General features: G+C 39.7%; 1 protein-coding gene across 1 annotated transcript in view; it reads right to left on the bottom strand.

Annotated features, from left to right (window-relative positions):
* Nucleotides 1–3,596: 3,596 nt before the first annotated feature.
* Nucleotides 3,597–24,771, bottom strand: part of CAV1 (caveolin 1) — a 37,205-nt gene continuing 16,030 nt past the window's right edge. The window contains exon 3 of the mRNA XM_088457682.1: nucleotides 3,597–7,444. Coding sequence (XP_088313808.1) covers nucleotides 7,103–7,444 — 342 coding nt within the window. The 3' untranslated portion in view covers nucleotides 3,597–7,102. The remainder of the gene's footprint in view (nucleotides 7,445–24,771) is intronic.

The raw sequence follows: 24,771 nt of genomic DNA on the forward strand, positions 1-24,771 counted from the left end.
CTTAGGGTAACATTACCCTATATGATTAGAGACTTCTTAAGCTCTTCAGTAACAAAGCCAAGTCTCAGCTACAAAACTATTGTGTGTTTTGTTTGAATTTGGACCTTTACTTATAAACTTGTGGAATCTGGTCTCAATCTGCTCTACTTATTTCTTACAAAACCAGGGAACATTTTAATAGGCTCTTTTTGGCAAATTTGTATTTAAATCTTTGCAACTAAAGAATTTTCCTGAACAATAACTCTGTGTAGTGCTGTGCTGGCAAACTGAAAACATTAGGATAAAGACCACAAAGAGTAGATGAATGGTGCACATATATTTAAATGTATTTGTGATATGAAATATATACATAAATACTGTACATGTAGTATGTTCATCTGTATATGTTTAACTAAGAGTAGTACTAAAGTATTGAATATGAATTGAAAAAAAAAAGTTTTCTTCCAATTACATTTTTGCAATTTTATAGATTGCCTGACCTGTCTACACTGCTCATCCTTACCTTTCTTATAGTGCCCATCCACTAGCAGATCAGGGAAAGATGGTATGATTATGACATCGTAATTGTACTGTCGTTCCCCTAGGGGGTGCAGTGCCTACACTGCACGATTGATCATTCATTGTAGGCACATCAATCGTCCCCGAACATGGCCAATCTGTTGTTATCGGTAGATTGGACTGCATGTTCGGCTGATGATCGATGTTGGAAACGACCAGCGGGAGAGCACATCGCTGGTCGCTTCCGACATTTGGTGCACGATTTGCAGCTGATTACTGAGTGATTACACGATTACAATGTCGTAATCGTGCAATCATACCATGTAATCGGCTAGTGGATGGACACCTTTACTTGTGCCACATAGAATTGGGCATAGTATTGCACTGCAAGGCCCCACTGTAAAAATTAGAAGTGAATCCATGCTCAAGAATCTGCTTTTCGAAGAACAGGCCTAAACAGGTTTTCAGTGCCCCTGTGCCAATCAGCCTGTGCAGGCTCAGAGGAGCAGATTGGAGAAAGCTCATCGGCAACACTGGTCTCCACTGCTGGGACCCATAGGTACCTCACATTCTGATGCTGTAATTCTACTAAGCCTGTCTAAACTCAAGATACCTAATGAGCAAACTTGTAAAGAAAAGTTCTCATTTTAGGTAGAATATTACAAAGATAAACATTTCTAGTTACAATCAGGATCCACATTATTAACCACATAGATTACTGCAACCTCCTGCTATCTGGCCCTCCCTACCTATGGTTCTCCCCTCTACAATCCATCGTAAATACTGTGGCAAGATTGACCTTTCTCTTTTGGCGTTCACCTCTGTTGCACCCCTTGGAAATCCCTCCATTTGCTACCCGTCTCTGCCTGGATACAGTTCAAGCACCTCATATTCAGCTTCAAAGCCCTCACTGGCTTCCTCACTTGCCCATACATATCTGACTTTGTCTCAAGATAGATCCCCTCTCACCCTCAATAATATTCCTTAGACCTTCACCACTCCTCCACCTTGGTAATCACCTAACATTTCCATATGCGTGACTTCTCCTCACCTGTTGAACTCCCTACACCACCCAAATATGGTCTCCACCAACCCTCATTCCTTCAAGTGGTCCCTCGGAATCCACTTCTTCACCAGTGCCTCCCTCCACTCCAAGTGATACATCTCTTACTACTCATCCCATCTGCCCCAACTCATCCATTTTCACTCTGTCCCCTCCCTAAGATGGTAAGCTCTCATGAGCAGAGCCCTCTGAAGTTTAAGCCTCTTGTCTGTCCATCCACATTTACCCAGTAACACATTACCCATTCATTGTGTGATCTCTAACTGTAATGATGTAATTATCGTTACATGATTTGTATGATTTATATATACTCACAATTGTATGATTATACCTGCTCTGAGAATTTACACACATTCTATCATGATGCACAACTGTTCTTACAAGACTTGTACTCCTGTCTCTTTTGTTTTACCTGTTTCATTCTGTTTAATTGTTTCCTTGACTGTCCGGCAGTGTAGTACTTGTGGTGCCTATTAAATATACTTTGATGATGATGATGAAACTATGAGCCTCAGGGGTCTATTTATCAAGCAGTGACAAGTGTGGAGAAGAGAACCGGTGGAGAAGTTGCCCATTGCAACCAGTCAGCTTTCAAGTAGCATTTATCAAGTACAGTCTATAAAATAATAGGTAGGAGCTGATTAGTTGCTATGGGCAACTTCTTCACTGGTTCACTTTTCACTGCTTGAAAAATAGATTCCTCAATCGTTTATTGATATTGGACACCTGTACAATACTGTACTTCATTTTTACAGTACATTGATGTTAAACTGTACAGTACTGTGCAGAGAGTCACACAAATACATTGAAAGGTCATATACAAAAGGACAGTTCTGCTTTATCACCATCCAACATAAGTGTTAGAATATATATGTAGATATTACTTTTATCATAACATTGATATTCTCTAGCAATCCTTGTATTATTTCAAAATAATCTTCCAAAATACATCACAGATTACTTTCTGCAATGTGAGTTATCATGTTCTGACATCGTTTTCATAGTGAAAGTGAGACATTTGAACTCAGATAGTATAAATATAAAAAAATGCTTTGTGTTTATAGTTAGTTATAGTTTTTACAGCATATTTTAACAGAGCTTTAGAAATTCTCCTTTTACCTTCCAACAAAGTGAATTAGATGAAGAACTCTGCAGCATTGCCATATATGTAGATTTTGCTCTGTCTTGTGTCCCGCACTTAACACTTGGAAGGTTATTAAAACTAAACCTTTTGTTAACATAATTCATCAACCAATCACAACATGACCATCAGGTAGTCATCTGTGTACACTGTGCTTTATTGAAGAGCAGCTCACATCCCGTGGAACAAAATTTCTAAATGACACTATGTTTCCATATATTTATCAAATAATGCACTCTGAAACATGTTAAATCTTTTATTGTGCACATCTGTAGCTTGTACATTACATGCGGTAGGTGTTATACAATATCAGTATGTTTTACATTGATTGAATCAGCAATTCTTTATACTGAAAGTAAAAAGCTTAGAAGACATTTAAAGTACAATAGAATCATTAATCTGACACTTACTTTTGGTGATTATCTGTTAAACAAATGTTTATCAAAAAGAAAACATCTTTATGTACACTATAATTATGGAGATCTATGCCCATACTCATATTTTCTGTAAAATAACGTGCATCTTGATTGGTATGGCAGTAACATCCTTCTCACAGCACAGAGAAGATGACCTCATTTTTCCACTTTACATAAATCCAGGGTTAGAAAAAACCACTTGGTCTATGTTGTCACAGAGCAGCTTAAATGATCACTGTATCCAAAGATCTGCTTATTATTTAGAGCATGGAAACAAAAATGACATGACACATACTAGGGATATAAGTAACATCTACTTTGTGTAACATTTAGGGGTCTATGTACTAAGCAGTGTTAGGAGACAGAGTGAAAAGTGATAAGGTGCCAGCCAATCAGCTCCCAACTGTCATTTTTCAAACACAGCCTGAGAGATGGAAGTTGAGAGCTGATTGGCTGGCACCTTATCACTTTTCACTCTGTCTCCTAACACTGCTTAGTAAATAGACCCCTTACTCTTTCATTTTCGTTTTACTATATGTGTATGGGTATGTACACTAAATACATGCCTTCTCTTTCTAGCTTCCTTCTGCACTATCTTTAAATCATACTTGCCAAGTTTATAATTCCTGAAGTGGAAGTCCAAGTAGAAGCTTCGTAGAGAGTAGCACTGTGAATCCCCCAGCTGTGCAATGCCAGGATTTATGCCATGGCACATTAAGGCAAGGTCATAATAATGCGATTCTTCATGAATCACATCATTAAGCCTTCGGACCACCCTCTTCACTGGGGATCCGGGAGCTGCTCCCTAAAAATCGGGAGTCTCCCTGACATTCTATGACAGTAGCCGTATGCTTTAAATCAATATCCACTGTTCTCAATGTATGTTGTCTGTGGATATGACACAATGAATACATAGAGATCATGGTTGCTGTATTATAGCAGGGGCAGCAAACTTGGTCAACAAAGGCAGCCAGGAAGGTAATACAATGGGAAGCAGTCGGGAAGCCGACAAACGAAATCCTGACCGCCGGCTTCCCGACTGTCTAATCCCGGCAAGGGCTAAATGACAGGCATTGAAATCCCGACGCCTGTCATTTTAGCTCTCGTCGAGAGCCCGACACCCAGCTAACCAATCAAAGGTAAGCCGGGTGCCGTGCGCGGACAACCGCGAGTGGGAGGGTTATGTTAGGAGGCTCCTGGGGGGGGACGTAGGGTTAGGCACCCCCCTGGGAGGTTAGGGTTAGGTAAAGGGGAAGGGGAGGTTAGGGTTAGGCACCCACAGGGGGAGGTTAGGGTTAGGCACCCCCCCGGGAAACTTAGGTTTAAGCAGTGGGGAAGGGGGGGTTAGGTTTAGGCACTTAGAGGGGGGATTAGGGTTAGGCACTGGGGGGAGGTTAGGTTTAGGCATCCTTAAGGGAGGGTTAGGGTGGGAGGTTAGTTTAGTTTATACTTACCTTAGTGCAGTCGGGATTTTCACCCATGTCGGGCTGCCGCTGTCGGGATTTGAACCACCAGCCATGCGGCTGGCAGTAAATCATACTGAACCCAATACAATGCATTTACTAAAAGTTGCAGGAAGACGTATATAAGCTGAATAAGACAGAAAACATCTTTAACTAGGCTACAGATGAGAAAATGTAAGGCGGTAATAAAACCATATGCATGTGTCAGACATAATTGTGTGCTTTGAAAGCAATGGAAAATCAGAAGCCATTATTGACAATATTTTAATTTCTATTAAAACTAGCACTGTAATGTGGGTTACGTAGACATCTACTTCATGCTATTTCCTCTATAGGTAATGTTCCATCAGCCATTATTTATGCAGCTGTAATGCCTGAATGCACTGCCCTGGCTTCTGGTTGAGGCTATAGTAAAGGAAAGCTAGGAGATAAGTGAATAGGCTAAGTAACGGTAAAACCAAGCATTCCTCTTCCATGTGGCTCATTGTTAGTTATTGATATACTAATGAATGATACATTTTAATTCACGGTAACAAGTCCACTTTCACCAGCAGAGTTTTGAAATGAGCTCAATTCTGAAGCAGCATGAAGCACATAGTACAAGAAAGACACTTGTGTTTACTTTATTACTAATCTATATACATTTAGTGTAGGATCATTGTAAAATATGGAACGCTGCGTAATAGACCCTTTGTCCTTGTTCCTGGCAGTGGCACTCTTATAGACAGCAAAGTTGAGTCCTTTTGTATCTTATTAGGCATGCTTTCTCAATGGCGTGAGTACCCTGTGTGCTCACTCAGCCCTGTCCGTTAGTACATAGGCCCCACTTAATTGTATCACAAGATACTTCATTAAAGTAGTCTGCAATGTAATGGATAAATGTCACTGAAGTTGAAACTCCTGGTCTTGAGGAGCAACCATTTGCAGCCTAATAATTGGTTTTAAAAACTGAAATCTCTAAACATTATACAATATAAAAGTAACAAGAGCAAAGGATGTAGGCTTTGCAAATAACATTATTTTATATTTAGCTCTATTATATCCATTCTATTTTAGAAGTACCACTACCTGCTAAGTAAATTATTATGCTAAAAGAGCATAATACAGACAATTATCTGTACAGACAATGAATGCATGCAGCACACTGAATACTCCAGTACAATGTATCTGAATAGAGCATAGTAGTGGTGCTTAACCTACTTTGATTTTTTTTTAGCTGGGACCAAAACTGACAGCATGCCATTATTCTGGTCCAAAAAAGGGTCAGCTTCTATTATCATGAAAGAGAGAGGGAGAGGGAGAGAGAGAAAGAGAGAGAACGATGGAGAGAGAGACAGAGATAGAGAGAGAGAGAGAAAAGGAGAGAGGGATGGACGCGACTGAAGTTTATATTTCTAATCTAACTGTGGCCAAATGTATTCAGTGAAGACACAGTGCAATGGGGAAATGATCAACAGGTCATAAACGGTCACCATAAAAACAGACAGATTGTAGAATTTAGTGTCGTCAGTTTATACATTTTAAAAACATATAGAACCTCAAACTAACAAAAACACTATTTAAAACAAATGCAGAAATAAACAACCCAAAATCATTCTGTTCACACAGCATATAAAGTCTACAGATGACTTACAACAGGATTTATTAATATTGTAAATGATTTGACCCTTGTTCATGTTATACAGAAAGCCACAAAAAGCAGATGAGGAGCCGTTTCATGATTAGAATCTGTTTCAGATTTGGAAAGCATGGAAGTTGTATATAAAATCAGCAGGCAATACTGGTGTTTATTTTCTCCACAAAAGTAAAACGGAGCTGGGTAATTCACTTGTTTTTCTTTTCTTTTCTTTTTTGTATTTTTGATTTTCTTTAATAATATAGGTTCAGTCCAATTAATTTTCTTGTATTGTGAGTCCTAAAACCCTATTGGACAATGATTTACCTCCTCTAGAGTTACCAAAGCGTCCCCTCAAGGTTTATTTTGAAATAATTTGCCAACAGGATTATTATGTGTTACTGCAACAACATTAGAAAGGATGGGCTCTTCCTATTAAACTGTTTTGGATAACAAAATAAATGTATTTACATTTTATACAATTACTTTTTTTGCAGTCTGCAAAAACTACAGCAGTTAGCACATAACCTGCCAAGGTATGTTGCCCATCTAGACTGCAACAGTTTAAACCTTTTCACCCAGCAATAAATTCATCATCAGTAGATTATTAAATTAATAATTCTCCATTTTTTGGGCACTATTATAATTGCAATATGTGTATAATGAAATAAAAATACAGTATTCCAACTCTGAGCCAACAAAACGACATGTATGGCTGGTAACAGTAACATATTGTTTTCCTTACAAAAGAAACACTTCTTAAAATAAAAATATTCTAAAGGGATAAATATTTTGCCCCAGAATACATACTCTAGTGACTTTGATCTTATTTCAGTGCTCATAAAATGTTGCTGCTGCTTAAAACTTTAACATAAATTGATACTCTCTGCTCCTATAGAGTTTCAGTTATACTTCTTTGCGTACGGTAATTCGAACAAAGCTGAACACTTTGCCAATAGCTTCAAAGAGGGGGTCACAGAATGTGTGGATGCAGATGGAGTAGACTCTGCTGATGCATTGAATTTCAATCAAGTAGCTTTTTATGCATGGAACTACAGCCCAGATATGCAGGAAGGACAGGATGGCAAAGTAAATGCCCCAGATAAGTGACAACGGTATGCCGAATATTGCAGACAGCAAGCGGTAGAACCAGTACTTAGTCACAGTGAATGTAGTGAAGCTCGCCTTCCAAATCCCATCAAAGCTATGCGTCCCCTCAGGTTCAGCGATCACATCTTCAAAATCAATCTGAATAAAGGAAATAAATAGAATTAGATACAGATTTCACTGATACATCCACTATAGCATAAACAGAAGCACAAAATCCCATTTTACACCTTCTAACTTGGTTTATGTCAACAGACATATGGGAGAAAACGTCAGCCTAAGAATAAACTCAATAGACAAATGAACATTGCTACAGTAATGAAGTCTCGCACATAAACATCTGCACTAAAACTAAAGCAACACATCAGACACTTGATAACATGCATATATTCTTAGTTAACTGTAAATGTATTTTTTGTTTAAGAAATTTGTTGGGAATAAAATGTTAACATTTTACAAAAAACAGTAGGATATTATAAGTCCCCACATCAAGCATTTTTCATGAAGACTTGTGGATGTAAAATACTGCTTTAGGAGACATCCTATTCTTAAGGCTAAGTTACGATAAATTTAAACCAAATCTTGTTTTGTTATTGGGAAATTATAATTAATTTTATCTTGATAGACAAGTAAATATAATATGCAACAGTGATGTCCAGATATTATTCATATTGTGTTCATACAAATGCACATTTGTTTCTCAAGTGATAACTATTTCAAAGGTTATGGAACTGCATACCAATATTATACAGCAGGAAATCATTAAAATTGTATTACCATAATAATCGACAAAAGTTAGCCTCATCTGATATTAAATAAGTAAATCTATATAGAAAATAGAATTGCAAATAAGCCAGTTTTACACGTGGGAACTACTTTCTCCTGTAAATGACTTTCTATCCAATTTTAAAGCTACATCTCAGATAGACTGCTCCAGAATTTACATATATTTTCATTCCATCAAATCCTTAGTTTGATAATATTTTTCATGATGAATTACAGAAATGAGTATCTTTCAGTTAGTTAACGAAGATGGTCTAAGGGCCTCACCTCAATCAGCATAGGTAGTAACTCAAATGTAATCAGAATGAGATGCCACATTTTGCCCATCAGCAATGCAAGGGACCTTAGACAAATTATTTAAGTTTGATAGAGAAACTGAACAGTATAAAACAAGCTGCTATATTGGGTGAAGGAACTGTCATTTCCTGGGAATAACATCAAAGGAATTCTTACATAAATTATTTCTCGGAATTGCAACTGATGTTTTAATAGTATGAAAGTTTAGTATTTTTCAATTTATTAAAAAATCTTAATATCATTCAGATATTCTGAGCCCTCCAAATGTCATGTACATTTTAATATCCAGGTAATGGAATATAGGAAGTCAATTAAAAAATAATAATACTTATTTACTGATGTGGGAATTGCCAAATTATCCATTCGCCACAAATGTATGTGCAGAATATTTAGTAAAATTATTCAGATTTTTTGATATTAGTTTAGATGTTGAGAATGGTTGATTTGAATGGAGAGCATGCAGGAATCACAAATTCACAACAACCCAAAAACCATTTGCAAAAATACTCTTAAAACCATTCAAATCATGTGTAATAAGTGATTATAAATATAGAGGCAACAAATTTGCATATGAACAATTCACCCCTGAAGGACAGGATACATTGACAAGAGAATTCCAACTTTTCTATTTCCCAAAATATTCATATTCTGTTTATATACGTTCTCAAACAATATTACATACTTAATCCATGTTTGTTTTCTACAGGAGGACTTCCCACTGCAAAATTTTATTGATGAATTGGCCCACAAAATTTTTGTTATCAATCCCAAAGATAAAGAGTTTGATTCAAAGAAACAATATAAGTTGTTGCTCTTGACATTATGCATAGAGCACAACATTTACTGATGCTTGCTTCACATGTGAATGGGTGGACATAATATGGTATGACACAGCGCATTTTTCCCATGATGCCATGTGCCTTGTTAAGTAGTTTATTTGAATAAAACTTTTTTCATCTGTATACTTCCCCTATTGCTGACCATTATTCAGTGTGCATGCATGTACTCTCTGAAATCTAGTTGAGAAGGATTATCAGTAGAAAGACTACATTACGGAGAGTGAACAGGAATTCCATATTAGCACAATCTAGGCAGCAGATATTCTTACCCATGTGCAATCACAACCTCAAACAGTAGCTCCGAAATGACTAAAGCTTCCTGATGTAGTAGCACTTTGTCATAGTCATGGCCATACTTTAGTTATGTTATAATCTTACCGGCTTCTGCCATCCAACTCCACAATATGCAATGCCACTATACAGACTAAATGATGGCAATTAGCCATGATAGTATTGTCTGAATTTGTATAACAATAACTAGATTATAACTAATTCATTATAACAGTAACTCATTGTTTTTTTTTTTCTTTTATTCAGGACAATTGCTGGCTGATCATGAAACAAAATCACATGCAATGACTGTAGTAACCAGAGATTTCCACCCTATTCTGTTTATGTATGTGCAAGGAAGGGCTTTGTAGTCTCATTATCTCATTTTAATCACAAATAAAAGATGACAGGGCTATGTCTATCCTTTCAAATTGTTCTGTCTTCAGAAATAACATAAATCACTCAGCAGGAACAAAATGACAGATTATTAGCAAAAGACAGAATTTGACTTTTACAACTAATGTGCTAAAAATTCAGCCACAATGAAAGAAGTTAAAGAGGCCATACACACATCTAGTATACAGTATCTAGCCATGTGTGTCTGAAAGTTTGAAATGGCAGTGTGCATGGCCATCTTTAGCCTGGGCATCCCCAATCTGCTGTAGTTAACAGCCAAATATTCATGATCTAACCACAACCCCGCCTCTTCTGCCACCAAGCTAAAGGGGCAATCCCCAGCTCACACCTTTGGTGTCATATCTTCTGGAATTACAAATATTTTAGAAAAATGTTGAACTGGTTGAATTTGTGTCTTGTTTGCAACCTCTTTATTCTAGTTGTGTACCTAAGACTCCTTAGGTGGGATGCATCACACATCACATTTTGAATGCAATGCATCCCTCCACTGATTCCATGCATAGCATATATTCATGAAGATTTGAACAAAGGACAGCTACTACGGCAAGAGCTGTCCTGTGCAGTGTAAGGACTTCGAGTTTATAGCCCAGGAGTCCTTCTGCACGTGCGCGGCTGTCGGCCAGCATGGTGCATATGGGGAATGCAGTCAAATATCAGAAATCTGCCTTTTCGGAAGTTAGACAGCATTTTTGAGGATAGTACATCCCGGCCCGTGTGTATGTAAATGGAAGAATTCATAATTCAGTTTTTTATAGACAGTATTGTTTAGTGAAAGTAAACCATATGAAGTAAGTGGTATCACTTGCAACAACCAGTAGCCCACAAATCCATAACAACCTTAAAGGTTCCATCAAAAGGAAAGACTAATTAGGTATCAAATATTTCCCTCTCATTATACTGTGAGCCCATCTGATGGTAGTTCATTTACTCTTCTACCGGACATTAGTATAACCCTTCCCACAGTCACAGCTCAGTATTGTGCAATACAGTAACTCTCCCATTCCATGATACTTACCACTTGCAGATCTGGCATGAAGATGGAGCATGGGAGAACTGTCAGGTTACTTAAACATCGCTTAAATATTAAATATATTAAATGTATCTTAAATATCATTTATTAAGTGGTAGTGAAGTTATATGTACTTGTATTCATCAGTTCCCATTATGTTTTAGTCTTTCAGCTCACTCCTTTGTAAACTAAAATACAACAAAGGTCTTGTACAGTAATAGATTTAAAGGTCTGATTGTAAATGTCATATTAACCAAACATTCAAATAAGAACTGGATCTGAATTAATATGGAAAGAAATTCTTTAACTCCAAATTAGGATAAAGTTTATGCCAACCATTCACAGCATTGTCAGATAGTGTATGCAAAGTAGAGCTCTTGCTTATAACAGCCAAACGTTAGAGTGTAGCTGGTCACTAGTGTGATTCACAGTGATAGGGCAACATTCCCTCTATTTATGTGTATTTTTTCTACTGTAGCTTACACAATGAACACTGTAGGGCTGGATCTACTAAGCCGTGGACACAATACTGTCAGTTAAATTAGATTCTTATGACTTTTTTTTGTTAAAAGGGCTTCCACCATTGCAGCTATAATATAGACCCAAATATAATGCAATGGTCCAATGTATACATTGAATGTGATTACACACAAGTGGGTCTTAAGCAGGAATTGAACTCATGACCCTAATGCTGTGAGGCAATAATGCTGTTACACCACTGTTCTGCCCACACAGATATGAGAAGAACTATCTGTAATGCATTAGCATTTATTCAATCTTAGTAAAATATATTTTGAGTTTATATGAAGAACTGAATGTATTTTCATGGAAATGGATAACAATGCTCTAGGCATCCTGTTGTGATCGTTTTTCTTAATATACCTTTCAATGGACTACACCTCAATTAGTTGCTGATGCAGTGTTGAACATGTGCCTTGTGCACTGATCATTTGCCAGAAATGCAGTGTTATTTGCATCCAAGTCAATGTGCACCTCCACTTGCTACTGAAGGAGCGTAATGGGCAGGGGCATAACTAGAAAGTTTGGTGTCGGGGGCAAGCTGGAATAAACGGCACCCACCTGCATATCAGTACCACAGGCCTAAGGCCTGATTACCCCCACGGGCCTAGTGCCCAGCAACTTGGTTGTCTAGGGAGGGATTAATGGTGGGAAAGCCTCACTCATAGAGGGTCTACCTGCCAGTGGAAGAGGCTGTATTCTTCTGCTGATGGCCCATCCTAGCCAGCGCCGCCGGAGCTCTTCTGACTTGAGCGCCGCATGTTCTGGCATCTTCTGCGGCTGCCAGAACTCTTCGTGCAACATCTTCATCTTCTGCCCACCACCGCCGAACTGACTCTTCCACCTATTGGCATCTGACAACAGATGCCATGGGCGCCCCGCCACAGATGGCCATGATGCGGCGAGCCGCAATTGGCTTGCCACGGCCACCTTCTACTGGCTGCCAGTCTGTGAGCCGTAAGAGGAGCCAGCCATGGGAGATTAGAACACAGGACCACAGGGGGGGAAGCACTATATACCATACAGTGAGGCACTGTGGTGCATATTGGGGGGGGGCACTGTGTGGCAAGCTAAGAGGCAGAGTGGCGGCAGGGTGTCAATTTTAATGGAGGGGGCCTTCATAACTTAGTTGCACCAGGGCCACCATAAGCCTTAATCCAGCCATGGCGGACTACATAAACAATTTACAGTAATTACATGCCATTAAGTCATGTGGATCTGGGTCGAATCTCACTTGCAATACGTGTGGCAATGAAACAGTAATGGGGAGCTCCCATGTAGGAAAGGTGTCCAGTGTAGGGTGTAGAAGTATTTTTAAGTGTGAACAAAGATCCATCGAACTTGACAAGTTCTCTTGCATTAAGGATAGGGCTGGTGTCAATGCAGATAATAGTCATGACGGCTGCTCTCACAATCAGATGGCTGGTGCAGTGTTGATGCATAGTTGCAATATAGGCGGATGTTCGCATGAATTTCTGATCCCAAGGAGTCAATGTGTGACTCTGAATCAAGCCTTTAGGGGCCTATTAATCATAACTAAAATGGCCCATTAACCATGTGGAAATGCTAGCTTCTGCGTTTTTAAGTTTACGGGCAATTCATGACGAGGGATCCGATAGGATCACCTGATATTCAGCAAACTCTGAAAACTTAAAGTTCAGATGGTTCTTGCTCTCTTAGTCCCGCTCCTTCCTATGGGAAGGAGTTCTGGGGATGTGACGAGGGATCCAAGCGCATACCTCCGCTGTCTCCTCACTGACTCCTCGGCAGCTTTGCGCATGCATGACCTGAGTTAAGTAACTTCTGTAGCAATGCTACTAATTGCGGGGACAGTTGCTTTTTGGAGCAACTGTCCCCACACTGGAGCAATGATGAATTGCTCCAGTGGTAAGTGTCCCCCGAAGTGAGGTGGATACTTTTCAGATATCTTGGAAGTAGTAGGGTGGCACAGAATGCAAAGTAAAAGCTGCACTAAAGAAGACAGATATGTTTAATTTTTTTGCCCATGGATACAACATATCACAGCTCTGCTCTGTGTTTTGTCACATCCAAGGGTAACAAAAAGTAAAGTGACATTCAGCAGAAGTCATAGGGGAATGTAAGAAACATTTTCATACAGTTATCAAGGATCTGATCAGTTTAGGATCTCTCCGTATTGCTTGCTATAACATATTCTAAAAGACTAAATAAGGGTGCATATTTTAGGCAGTTCATAATATTCCATTGACACACTGGGTTATTTATTGCTATAACAGATTAGACAGTTTACTGCCATTCCCTCCCATGCTGTTGAAATATTGTCTGTGATCTTTGAGTGCCAAATTCATTTCTTATCATATTCCACAGAGAATGAACCACTTTCACCTTAAGCTGTTACGGAATGTTCATAGTTTCAATTCCAGATTAGAAGTTATCAGCAAACAGAACAGAAGAAAGAATCTTCCAACATTTTCATAAATAACATTTTTCATAGGAACACTTTGAAATAATAAACACCAAAGTGTATTGCAAGCTGTTTACAGAAAGTAGCTTTTACAATGATTTTTAAGGGTCAGGAAACAACAGAGCAGCTACTAAATAAAACCAAGTATAAATTACTAGTATAACACAAGAGGAGCTATGAGTTCTGAAGCACAGTACAGACCTCTGGAAAAACCATATAGGCTCAATTTAGGGCTGTAGACTATGGGCCAAATGTTATAGGGTGAGAGTTTAGAAAATGGGAGCGTTTAGCAGTAACCTCTCACACTTTTTAAACTCGGCCAATGTAATAGAGTCCGAGAACATGCAAACTCACATGTTTTTAGACTTAACGATTTAAACACTCATCCAGATATTTTCCCATTTTGAAGATAAAACTTGACCAATGTGAGAGTTTACTGCTAAACTCTCACATTTTCTAAACTCTCACCCTATTACATTTGGCCCTATACCTTGCTTCATAATTTTACCAAAAAAATATTTTATGATTTCTTAAGTCATAAAAACAGTTTGTAATCCCTCATGGGTACTCTCTCCGAATATCAGGGAGACACCCTGAATAGTGGATGATCGCCCTGCCTCCCTGGAGAATCTAGCAAACTCCCTGAGGTTGGGCTGGAAGCAAGGCCAGATTAACAATGGGGCAGATGGAGCTACAACTCCAGGCTTCCATATAAAAATAGGCACATCAACAAGACAGAATGATTAACAGCTGCCTAACTTGCCAAAAACAGTTTTTCTAGTTTTCCCCCTAAAAAATATATGCAATTTTTCTATTTCTATGTAGCTAGGGAGACAATGTGTCTCATAGTGTAAGGCAGTGTTTCCCAATCTCGGTCCTCAAGGCACACTAACAGTCCAGGTTTTAGTGATATCCACAATTGAGCACAGATGGTTAAATCAAAATAACTAAGGTACTAATTAACACACCTGCGCTCAAGTATGGCTATCTTTAAAATCTGGACTGTTATTGTGACTTGAGGACCGTGGTTGGGAACCCCTGGTGTAGGGGGTGTACACACCAAGGTGACTTTGACCACACCCACCCAATACCTATCACAGCTCTTCCCCTTTTCAGTATGGGCCCTTGAACATTTTAAGCTCCAGGCCCATGTGGGCGTTAATCCGGACCTGGCTGGGAGGGTACTACATGGTGAAGCTGTCATCACTCTTGGCCCACCATTGAGGAAACACTGAAGAGAAGAATAAGGAGGATGTGTGTTACAAGAAAACTGAAGGCTACATGCCCAAGGATAAATTCCATGCGATTTGTGACCAAGAAATTGTGCTGATGTGTGCTCCATTACAGGACATGTATGTTCTATTACAGGGCATGTTTTCTGTATTATAGAGGATCTGTGCCCATGGAAGTATACTGTATTACAGGGGAAGTGTGACTGATTCCATGGTGGAAGAGAGAGTTAGAGGGAGTTATATAAGATGTTAGATCCTTAATGCACAGTCATGCCTATGGTTAAACATCTCATCTTAATGAGTTCAGGAGCTAAAGAGCAGACTTACTGGCCATCTGTACAAGCTTGTTCTATGACCAGTGCAATTTTTTTTTACACTCCCTGAAATGTTTTTTGCAAGAGTTGGCAAGTATGCTTTAATGTCTTTATAGGTAGATATACATTCCATACCTTCCAGCTGTTAGCAGGACAGTCCAGATTTGACAAAATAAATGATGAAATAAATATACAGTTCTACAGTATTTACAAAGACAGATATGAGAAAGGAGAGAGAAAAAATTGGGAGGAGAGGAAAGAGGTGGTGAGATAAAAAAAACATGTACATACAAGCATATTACATGCATATGCTATAGGACCATAACACCGTGCGGCAGCCTACCAGTGATTCTGCGCTGCTACTTCACATCAAGAGAGGGATAAGTAGGAGAGGAAGAATGGATATTAGGAGCAGAGGAACAATAATTGCAGGGTCTTTGATGCATAATGTGTGATTACCATGGCTATTTCTGTATATGTATATTTTGAAACCAAAATCTTTGTAGCTGTTTTTCTGAGCAACTTTACAAGTTCAAAATGAAATAAATAACTGCTGATGTGACCTTGTTGGTAGTCTGTACTAGACTGCTTTACTTGCTGCACATTCATGTCAATTTCTATTTATATACTTTCCATTTAAGATATGCCCTGTCTACAAACAATGTTTCCTCACCCTTTGGTGGGGTTAATATTTTCTTATTTTAAATGTAATGGAATTAATATCTGTTAATGCAAAAATGAAATTTTCACTAAACTGCTTTGAATTACCAAATTTACATATTGTACTATTTATGTAGCAATTTTTGTATCTGGCTCGTTCCATGCTTTTGCTTCCAAATAAAAAAACGATCCAGTACATGTGCCTGCAGCTGCATAACAACTGTTAGGAAAACTCTGCTCATATAAATGAAGCCCTTCAGAGAATTTAAATACGTAGGTGTACTGTAAGTGAGTAAAACATGGCAACTTAAAGGCAAACTACAGCTAAACTACTTGACAAACATATCAATATCTCCAAATGATGTTCATTTATAGTAAATTCCATTGAGGACACATGCTTTTCTACTGGAAGATAGCCTCTGCAAGATTTTCAAGTATTATTTAAACATTTTTAAGTGCTCACCATTTTGACCCCAAGGATTGGGGAACGGACAATGGATGAGATGTGAGGAGTGATCATCTTTATTATCATATGCATCAACAAGATCTATGGGCTCTATTTAAGAATGAGCCCGAACCCCTTTAACACTCGAGGGGGAGCTACCATGGAACCTCATCAGAAAGGTAAGTTATGTAAAATTCCTGCTGCATATATATTAGTATAACTGTGATACTAAACTAAATATGCCTCCAGTAATAAGGATCTTTATTAAATAGAACCCTATGTGGGTAAAGGAGAATGTTGCACAGGTCTACTGAAGATGGTACATGCCATGGACCAAGCAAATTGCATATGATATTATCCAACATTCCTGATCTTTGTTGAAGACAAGTATGGAGGGAGGGTTCCCTGTCCTACATGTTGTGGCACTGTCTGAGGCTTACTCAAATGTGGGGCGAGGTTCATCAACTTATTTTTAAAATCACATAGGTTTGTAAGTAGGCCAGAATCCTTATCACATCACTGCAAAGGGTGTTACTTAATAATGATCTTTATTACTGGGGAATATTTAATTTAGTACCACAGTGATGCTAATGAATATGCCCCCCAGTATTTAACAGAACTTACGTATCCAGCGAGGTCCCCCTTCTCGCTGACATCCTTGTATAGCTGGCTGCAGGGCCGTAGCTAGGGTAGTGCGGCCGGTGCCATCGCACAGGGCACCACAGGTCAGGGAGCGCTGTTTGGACCTGTCAAATTTATGTTTATTATCATTCTTGTATTTATTTATTATCATTGCTTGAAGCTTCCTCTTATTTCATCCCCAGCATCTCCTGTCCTCTCCTATCTCTTCCCTGGCCCTTCCCCATGAAGCCATGGCCCTTTTTTGGGTGCATTAAGTCCCTTTGAAAAATGAGGGGGGCACCAATGCTCTTTCTGGCACAGGGCACTAAAAAGTCTTGTTACGGCTCTGGCTGGCTGCCTACTTCCATTGTGCATGTGCAATACACTTTCACCCAGTCGTGGCTCGGCAAAGCCTGGAAGCCTTTTGCTTACAATGGGGACAGAACCGCTTATGTTATCTATCTCTGCTAGCTAAGCTTACCACTGGTTGCTAAATACAAAACAGAGGACCTATTTCACAGATGTACAGAAACCTGATGTTTATGTACATCTCTGATGCTTTTAGATCTGCAGATGAGCAGAAGCCGTACTCCGCATGTCGAGATACAGGGCTGTGATGTTGCTTGCAGTGCCCCAAATGCTGCAGCATGATTGACATTGTACGACGCAGGAGCAGATCAGAGAAGCCGGCAAGAGGCGTCTATTTATCGCCCAGCTGCTGTGTACAAAGACGCAACAGCTGTGTGATCTGCGTCCATCTCTGAATTAGGCCCTGAGATCATAACCCTTTAGCGAGTGCTAAAGGGGTTATGGCTAGTTCTTAAATAGAGCAATAAGACATATTTTAGATGTACCCAAGAATATTATAAATGATCTGAAATACCAGATGGCTCCTCGCTGGAAAAAAATGCATTTAGTCTCTGCTATAATTGAGAGTTCTTGATTTGTCCACAAAGTTGAACATATTACATGTATTATATCACCAACTCCCCTGGCTCAAATTGCATAGTGGACTCAACCTCTTTTGTATTGGCCCATAGTCTGGCTCAGCGCAGATTTGTGGAGGTGGTCCGGACACACTGACCTTGCCAGTATGGGCATATGTTATTATGGGATCGGTATGAATGACCGCCGGACGAGAGCCCGGTGGTCGAAATCCTGACGCCGACAGGCCGAACAGTGGAGATCCTGACGGAGGTGAGTTAACTACCTAACCCTCCCCTCCCCCCCTAACCCTCCTTTAGTGGTGCCTAACCTCCCACCTTAGTGCTTAGCCCTAACCTTCCCCCAGGGGTGCCTAACCCTAACCTCCCCTTCCCCTAGCCTAAGCCTAACCCTCCCTGGGGGTGCCTAACCCTAAATCCCCTCGGAGTGCCCTAAACCTAACCCTCCTCCCCCACAGCTATGAGGACGCGCAGACCGTACTTACCTCGTTCAGGCCCACGTCGTTCTAGAATCCGGCGTCGAGATTATGATAGGCGTCGGTATTTCGACGCCTATCAATAATCACTAGCCGGCATCTGCCGTCAGGATTGTGACCATGACTGCATCCTGTTATTATGGCTATGCTCTCTATCCATCTTAAGGCTTGGATTCTATGTCTGGGGTAGTCTATGCTGTTAAAACCCTTGTAGGACGGGATGCTGTGTGCTGCTTTAATTTTTTAAATATATGAATTATATAGTTTATGTATGATAATAACTCTTATGTATCCTCCCCTACTCTACCTGCTTCTCTTTTTGTACTCTTCATTCTCCACTGAGTTTTATTTTGCAAAACCTCAATAAAAGGTTGTTTTAATAGAGGTAAATAAAATCATTATTATTAATTATTGTTATTATTAAACTGCTTGTATGCTATAGAAGTTGGCAATAATGGTATGTTATAATGATATATATAAAAAAATCATCATTAATCTACTAAACCAGTGGTTCCCAAACTTTTTCGAATCACAGCACCCTAGAATATCAGCATTTCTTCCATGGCACCCCTGGGTCAAGACTTTCTTACTGAGAAAATCAGAAAAAATGAAATGAATTAAATTGTGCTTATATGTCACCCTTAGGTACAGTTATGTGGTGGTTGACAGGGCTGCACTTCTTTTTGTCCACCTATTTTTTTATTGGCAGTCATTAGCACGGGTTTTGCCTATCACACTGACTAACAATAATTTTATTCGATACTGGACCACCAACCTGAGGCACCCTAGGGTGCCATGGCACCCAGGTTCTGAACCACTGTACTAAACACAAAACCTCACCAAATGTATAACAATGTGTGCCAGTACTGGATCAAGATTGAAACAAAATGATTTTTCCTGCTGAAATAGTCATTGCCACGTTTGAGCCACACATCCTAAATATTGGAACAGGATTACTCAGCATTGTGGAAAATCTGATGCACTACATAAATTGTTTGGATCAAAGCATTTAAATTACATATATTTATAACAGAATTATGCTTTGCGTAAACTACAGAAAGGTGCTGTATACTTATAATAACGTATGTTTAACATATGTCAAACTTCACAGGCGGCTATTACCATTGCAGTTGTATACATCCCACTACAATTTAAAGCTGCTGGCTGAGTACCATAGAAGATGTAGTTCACCCAGGGGAGTTATAATAGTCAAAGCAGTCATGTCGCTATTACAGGGACTGAAGAAGCACCTTTCAGAGTAAAATTCAGGGTCCCAAGGCTAACGGCATTTTGCGTGCCCACATACATTATACTAGGGATCATAAGTGCTAAAAGTGCAGCATGAGTACTAAAATCCTGACACACCAGCACTGCTTTGCTCTGTGAATGCAGCAAAAAAAGAAGGAAGAAATCAGTGTTCTTGGACATTACAGATTACATTGCTTGCTATGTGCAGAACCACAGCTCATATAGGCCAATAATGACTGTTGTACACAGTGCCCACAGCGTTAGCATACCAATTGGTGAACGCATCTGCTCACAGCTCACCTGCTGTAAGCTCCCTGTGGTCATCTTTTCAATCCTTTTCAGGTGACCCTGGAACAGATGACTTTTGGAGATATTAGATAGGTATTTTTTGAGGATCTGGATGTCATGTGAACTAGGGACCCAGCAGAACCCAGCAGAACCTTACCATAAGACTGAGCAGTTATTAGTTACACCTGAGTTCAGCTCTATTTTCCCCTTTGATCCTCTTTCCGAAGTGATGTCATGAATTCTCATGCTGTCTTTATCCGATTATAAGTGAATTAACTACAATGCCTCCTGTAACATCTCGCTCTCTGTATGTGTGTGTTCAGAGTCAGACTACTTATTTTTGTTAAGTACAGGATTCCTAGCTATGAGGCAGAGCACAAATTGTGCCTACTGAATCTACCATTGGACCATTCAGATACATACTGGGCAGGCCATCAGCATTACTTACAGTGCTGTTTGTACAGTACATGCACTGTTCTGTTGCTATAGGGGCCTGATTAAGAAGTGGATGCTGTCCAGGTATGCTAATGTCTCTTGTAAAAAGTCCCCCACACAGTGTGACCAGAGCCGCAGCCCCATTGGGGCACATGCACACTATGGCTCCAGTGCATACGCAGAGAAAAAACATGTCAATTGTGACCGATTCAGGACTGCGTCACAGGTCTGAATCAAGCCCTATGTGCTGAGCTCATCCAATCAGTGCTGAGCACACACTCTTCTTGGCTTTGGTATGTATCATAAACATGTTGTTGAAATTCTGCTTCTTTGAGTGTTTTTTTTTTATATCACGAAAAGCACAAATAGAAATATAAATAACGCTAGTGTGTACAGGCCCTTACACTAGGTCTACAGTTGCCATATTTAATCTCATGACTGTGTGTGATTAATTTGATAATACAAACTGCATGATTTGTAAACACTGTTTCCCTGGGATATGGACTAATGATGCAACATTCAGACTGTGTAGCTATAGGGATTCATTGGTTACTGACCATGCGACTTGTCTCCATTTAATCACGCACAGTCTGAGATTGTGATGAGCTCCCTCAAAGTAGGTGTTGCTTGGCATTGCATATTAAACGCGTTTGTATGATTTGTAACTAGACATCAGGAAAAATAATCTGCTGCAGTCAGGCAGTGACTAAGCATGTGGGACAGCTAGAAATATGCCTGTAAACAATGAGCAATATCTGATTAACTTTCTGATTAACCAAAGATGTTCTAAAATCTAAGGAAAGGAAGGATTTTACAGTGTACTATATATTACAATATTTAAATATATATTTTTTAGATTTAATTATACTTTAGCCTGTGTGAATCCACCACTTTGACATCCTGGGGCAGATGCAGAGGTAGGAGCAAACCCAAAAAAGGAGTAACCTTGCACCTGGACAAACCATGGGGTGCAATTACTTTTTTTTTTTTTGCATGAAAGGTAAATACTGGCTGATTTTGCATGTTGCCCACAAATACTGGACAGCTTTATTATTACATTGCAATATACATTTCAGCTAAGACCTAAGACTCGCCCCCCATCTTTAAATCTGTCTGCTCATTTTAAGGGCCCTATTTATCCGCAAACTTTATCATACCCCACAAGTTTTAAAACTCGTTGCGTACGATAATGGTGCTCCAGCCAATCACCTCCTAACTATCATCTGTTTGAAAAATGACAGTTGGGAGCTGATTGGCTTGAGCACCATTTATCATATGCAATGAGTTTTAAAACTCGTTGTGTATGATAAAACCTGTCGATAAATGGGCCCCTAAATCTGCCCCACCTGCAGTGCAGCATGCCAAGTATTGCCAAGGTGCAAATTTACTCCTTGTTTTGCTTTGCTCCCAATGACCCACTATCAATACATAAACAGCTCTATAACTAGTTATATCTGCATCCTATTATTTTCCTGTAATTAATACTGTACATCCTGTTATTATCCTGTAAGGAAACACATTCTAAAGTTACATTATGTATAATTTAACACCAAACAAGGTTTTGTATTTTCTGTTTGTAAACAAAATAAATAAACAAATAAATAAATCATGAAATCTCATCACTCTACACACAATGGCCAAATATACCATGTAGGAGATCTGTCATATTAATAATTTAAATAAACCTATAAACTCACCATAATCTTAATTACATACATGTATCTCAGCCATTCAGCACAATCTGTTGAACGCTAAAGGCCTGATTCAGAGGCAGACGCAGTGTCGTTGGTGCGCGCAAGTAGCTGATACTTACAGTATGCGCATGGGTCCTATGGTTACTGCAGAACAACGCAGAACAAATCTGGATACAGAGAGGAAATTTCAGTAGCCGTTTCTGGGTGGTAACTTGGGTGTGGCTAGTCAGATGCAGTCGTGTTGCGTCAGCGACTGCATCTTTTGCCGCAGTTGCACTGGCAGCCATGTTTAGATGGAGATTCTGCACTTTCATAGGGCTGGTGCAATCTCCGATGGTGCGACCAATGGTGAGCCTCAATACGCACAGAGGCGGATTAGTGCCACAGTCGATGGACTTTTTTGTTCAAAGTCCATTGGCTGTGGCATTAGCATAAAGACGCAGTCACGCTGTGACAATAGATGCGGCTGCAGTAGCATGCAACTCTGTCTCAGGTCCTAAGTGAGATAGATGGACTGAAACATGTCACATTGGGCCTGATTCAGGTGGATACAGAGCTGACGTTTACACTGTTGTCCGATAGTTTGTGTACAGCACATGCACCCGAGTCATATTGCGCATGTGTCCCGATGATTACCGTCGATGGTTGCTCATCAATTTGGATGGAGAGAGAGACAATTTCGGTGGGAATGCTGGGAGGTAACAGGGATGACTAGTCTACCCAGACATGGGCGTCTCAGTAGCCATCCGATGGTGTGACCGATGTGCACTCGATGGTGCAACTTTTTGTATTCTAATCATAGCGGTAGATGTAATTAGCATGCTAACATTACGTGTTTTATCAGGCAGAAAATCTCACTTATTATTGCTCGTGTACCAATACATTCTTAGCCGCATAGTGCACCAAGTTCTGACAGAATCATGCAGCTGACACATAATGAGCCTGATTCAGAGGTGCACGCAAACCACACACAATGCCAAGTTGTATGCTACTGCGCATGCGCAAAATATCCAGAGAACCCCTATGGGGCATGCATTACACAGGGTGTACACACAAAGAGGCTGCTATATAGATATCAGAAACCGAGTGGCCAAATGATGACCATTTGTGGGTGGTGACTGGGAGGTGACAGATACAGCTGATATTGGGAGTGTCTTACAGCGCACCTTGTGTGATTTTCCACAAGGTGACATGAGGCGAATGCAAATAGATACATCTCGTGGGCGTGTGATGGGAGTGTTGTGAGCGGGTCAGCGAAAGCAGCTACAATCCCAGGCGCATAGCCACTTCTACAGAGGCCACGTTCAGACGGAGACACTGGTGAAAGTAATGATGGTGCGCCGATGATGGTGTGCACACAGTAGGTGTCTCAGGGCTTGCACATTCAGGTGCACAATGGTACATAAGGGGAGGGCTGAAACTAGCATTTGCTATTATTGCAACTCGCAATCAGATGCACCAGTGGACGCAGCAGCAGCCACCTCTGAATAAGGCCCAGTGTGACACTATTTAACATGTAAGGATAACTTAAACATGCACCATCTATTTAACTAAACCTATCATTAACATTTTTATTTTGCCACTGAATAATAACACATCTATAGGAAAGCACACCAGCTTTACATCTAAATTAAATTACCAAGAAAATGAATGTGAATACATGTTTGATCTTTTCTTCTTGCAAAATAATATTCAATAAACTTCTGCTGCCAGTGACTTTTTGCTCTGCCGTTGGGAGATGTGGAATTTAACATCACAACTGCAGAGTGGGAAGCTGACAATACAGAATCCACAGCCCATTGTCCTGGACACTTATTCACTTATTTAGCAAATATTTTCAATCAATGTCACACTTGTGTAACAGTTCATTTGGAAAGAATGTATTGACTAAGAAAGACAATCTGTATTGCAGTTAATATTTGCCTGTGAAACTAGAAGAGCAATTGTAGATGTATCGAGTCTCTGTTAAATTGCAAGTGTTAATTCTAGTTATAGCTCTAGTACTGACTGCATGTCAGCGTAATAGCATCAATCACATAACATGAGTCTGATCAATGTTACCAGTAGTCTCTTGTGATCTATAAGGAGCTATGTTTATAGTTCAGTTAGTTCTAGGGAACGCTTTTTATATGGCAGATTCTATAGACACCCCTGGATAGTGTTGTCCATGACTGTACATTTACAAGCATTCTCTTTCCATATACTTGTGGTTTTCTTATTACTCTCGAACAAATATGTGTCTTCATAGTTTCCATGCAGCTGCTTTTGAGTTGAATTAAACCATATTACATAGATAATTTGCTAGTGCTGTGTGTCAGTGTGATGTTTTCCGTGTATAAAGTGTTCCAGTATAAAGTGGGTTGCATTTGCCCCATTTGTAGTTTTCTTGTTGCCAAAACACAGTGGTCCTGATACAGAGGTGCACATAATATCAATGTTGCACAAAAGCATCAATGGTTTCAGCCTGCTCATGCGCCCTGATGGTTATCGTTTTAAGCGGCAGAACGAATTTGGACGCAAGAGCTGGGGATATA

The sequence above is a fragment of the Taudactylus pleione genome, unplaced genomic scaffold, assembly GCF_031769625.1.
Source record: "Taudactylus pleione unplaced genomic scaffold, aTauple2 ptg000041l, whole genome shotgun sequence".
Lineage (NCBI taxonomy): Eukaryota > Metazoa > Chordata > Amphibia > Anura > Myobatrachidae > Taudactylus > Taudactylus pleione.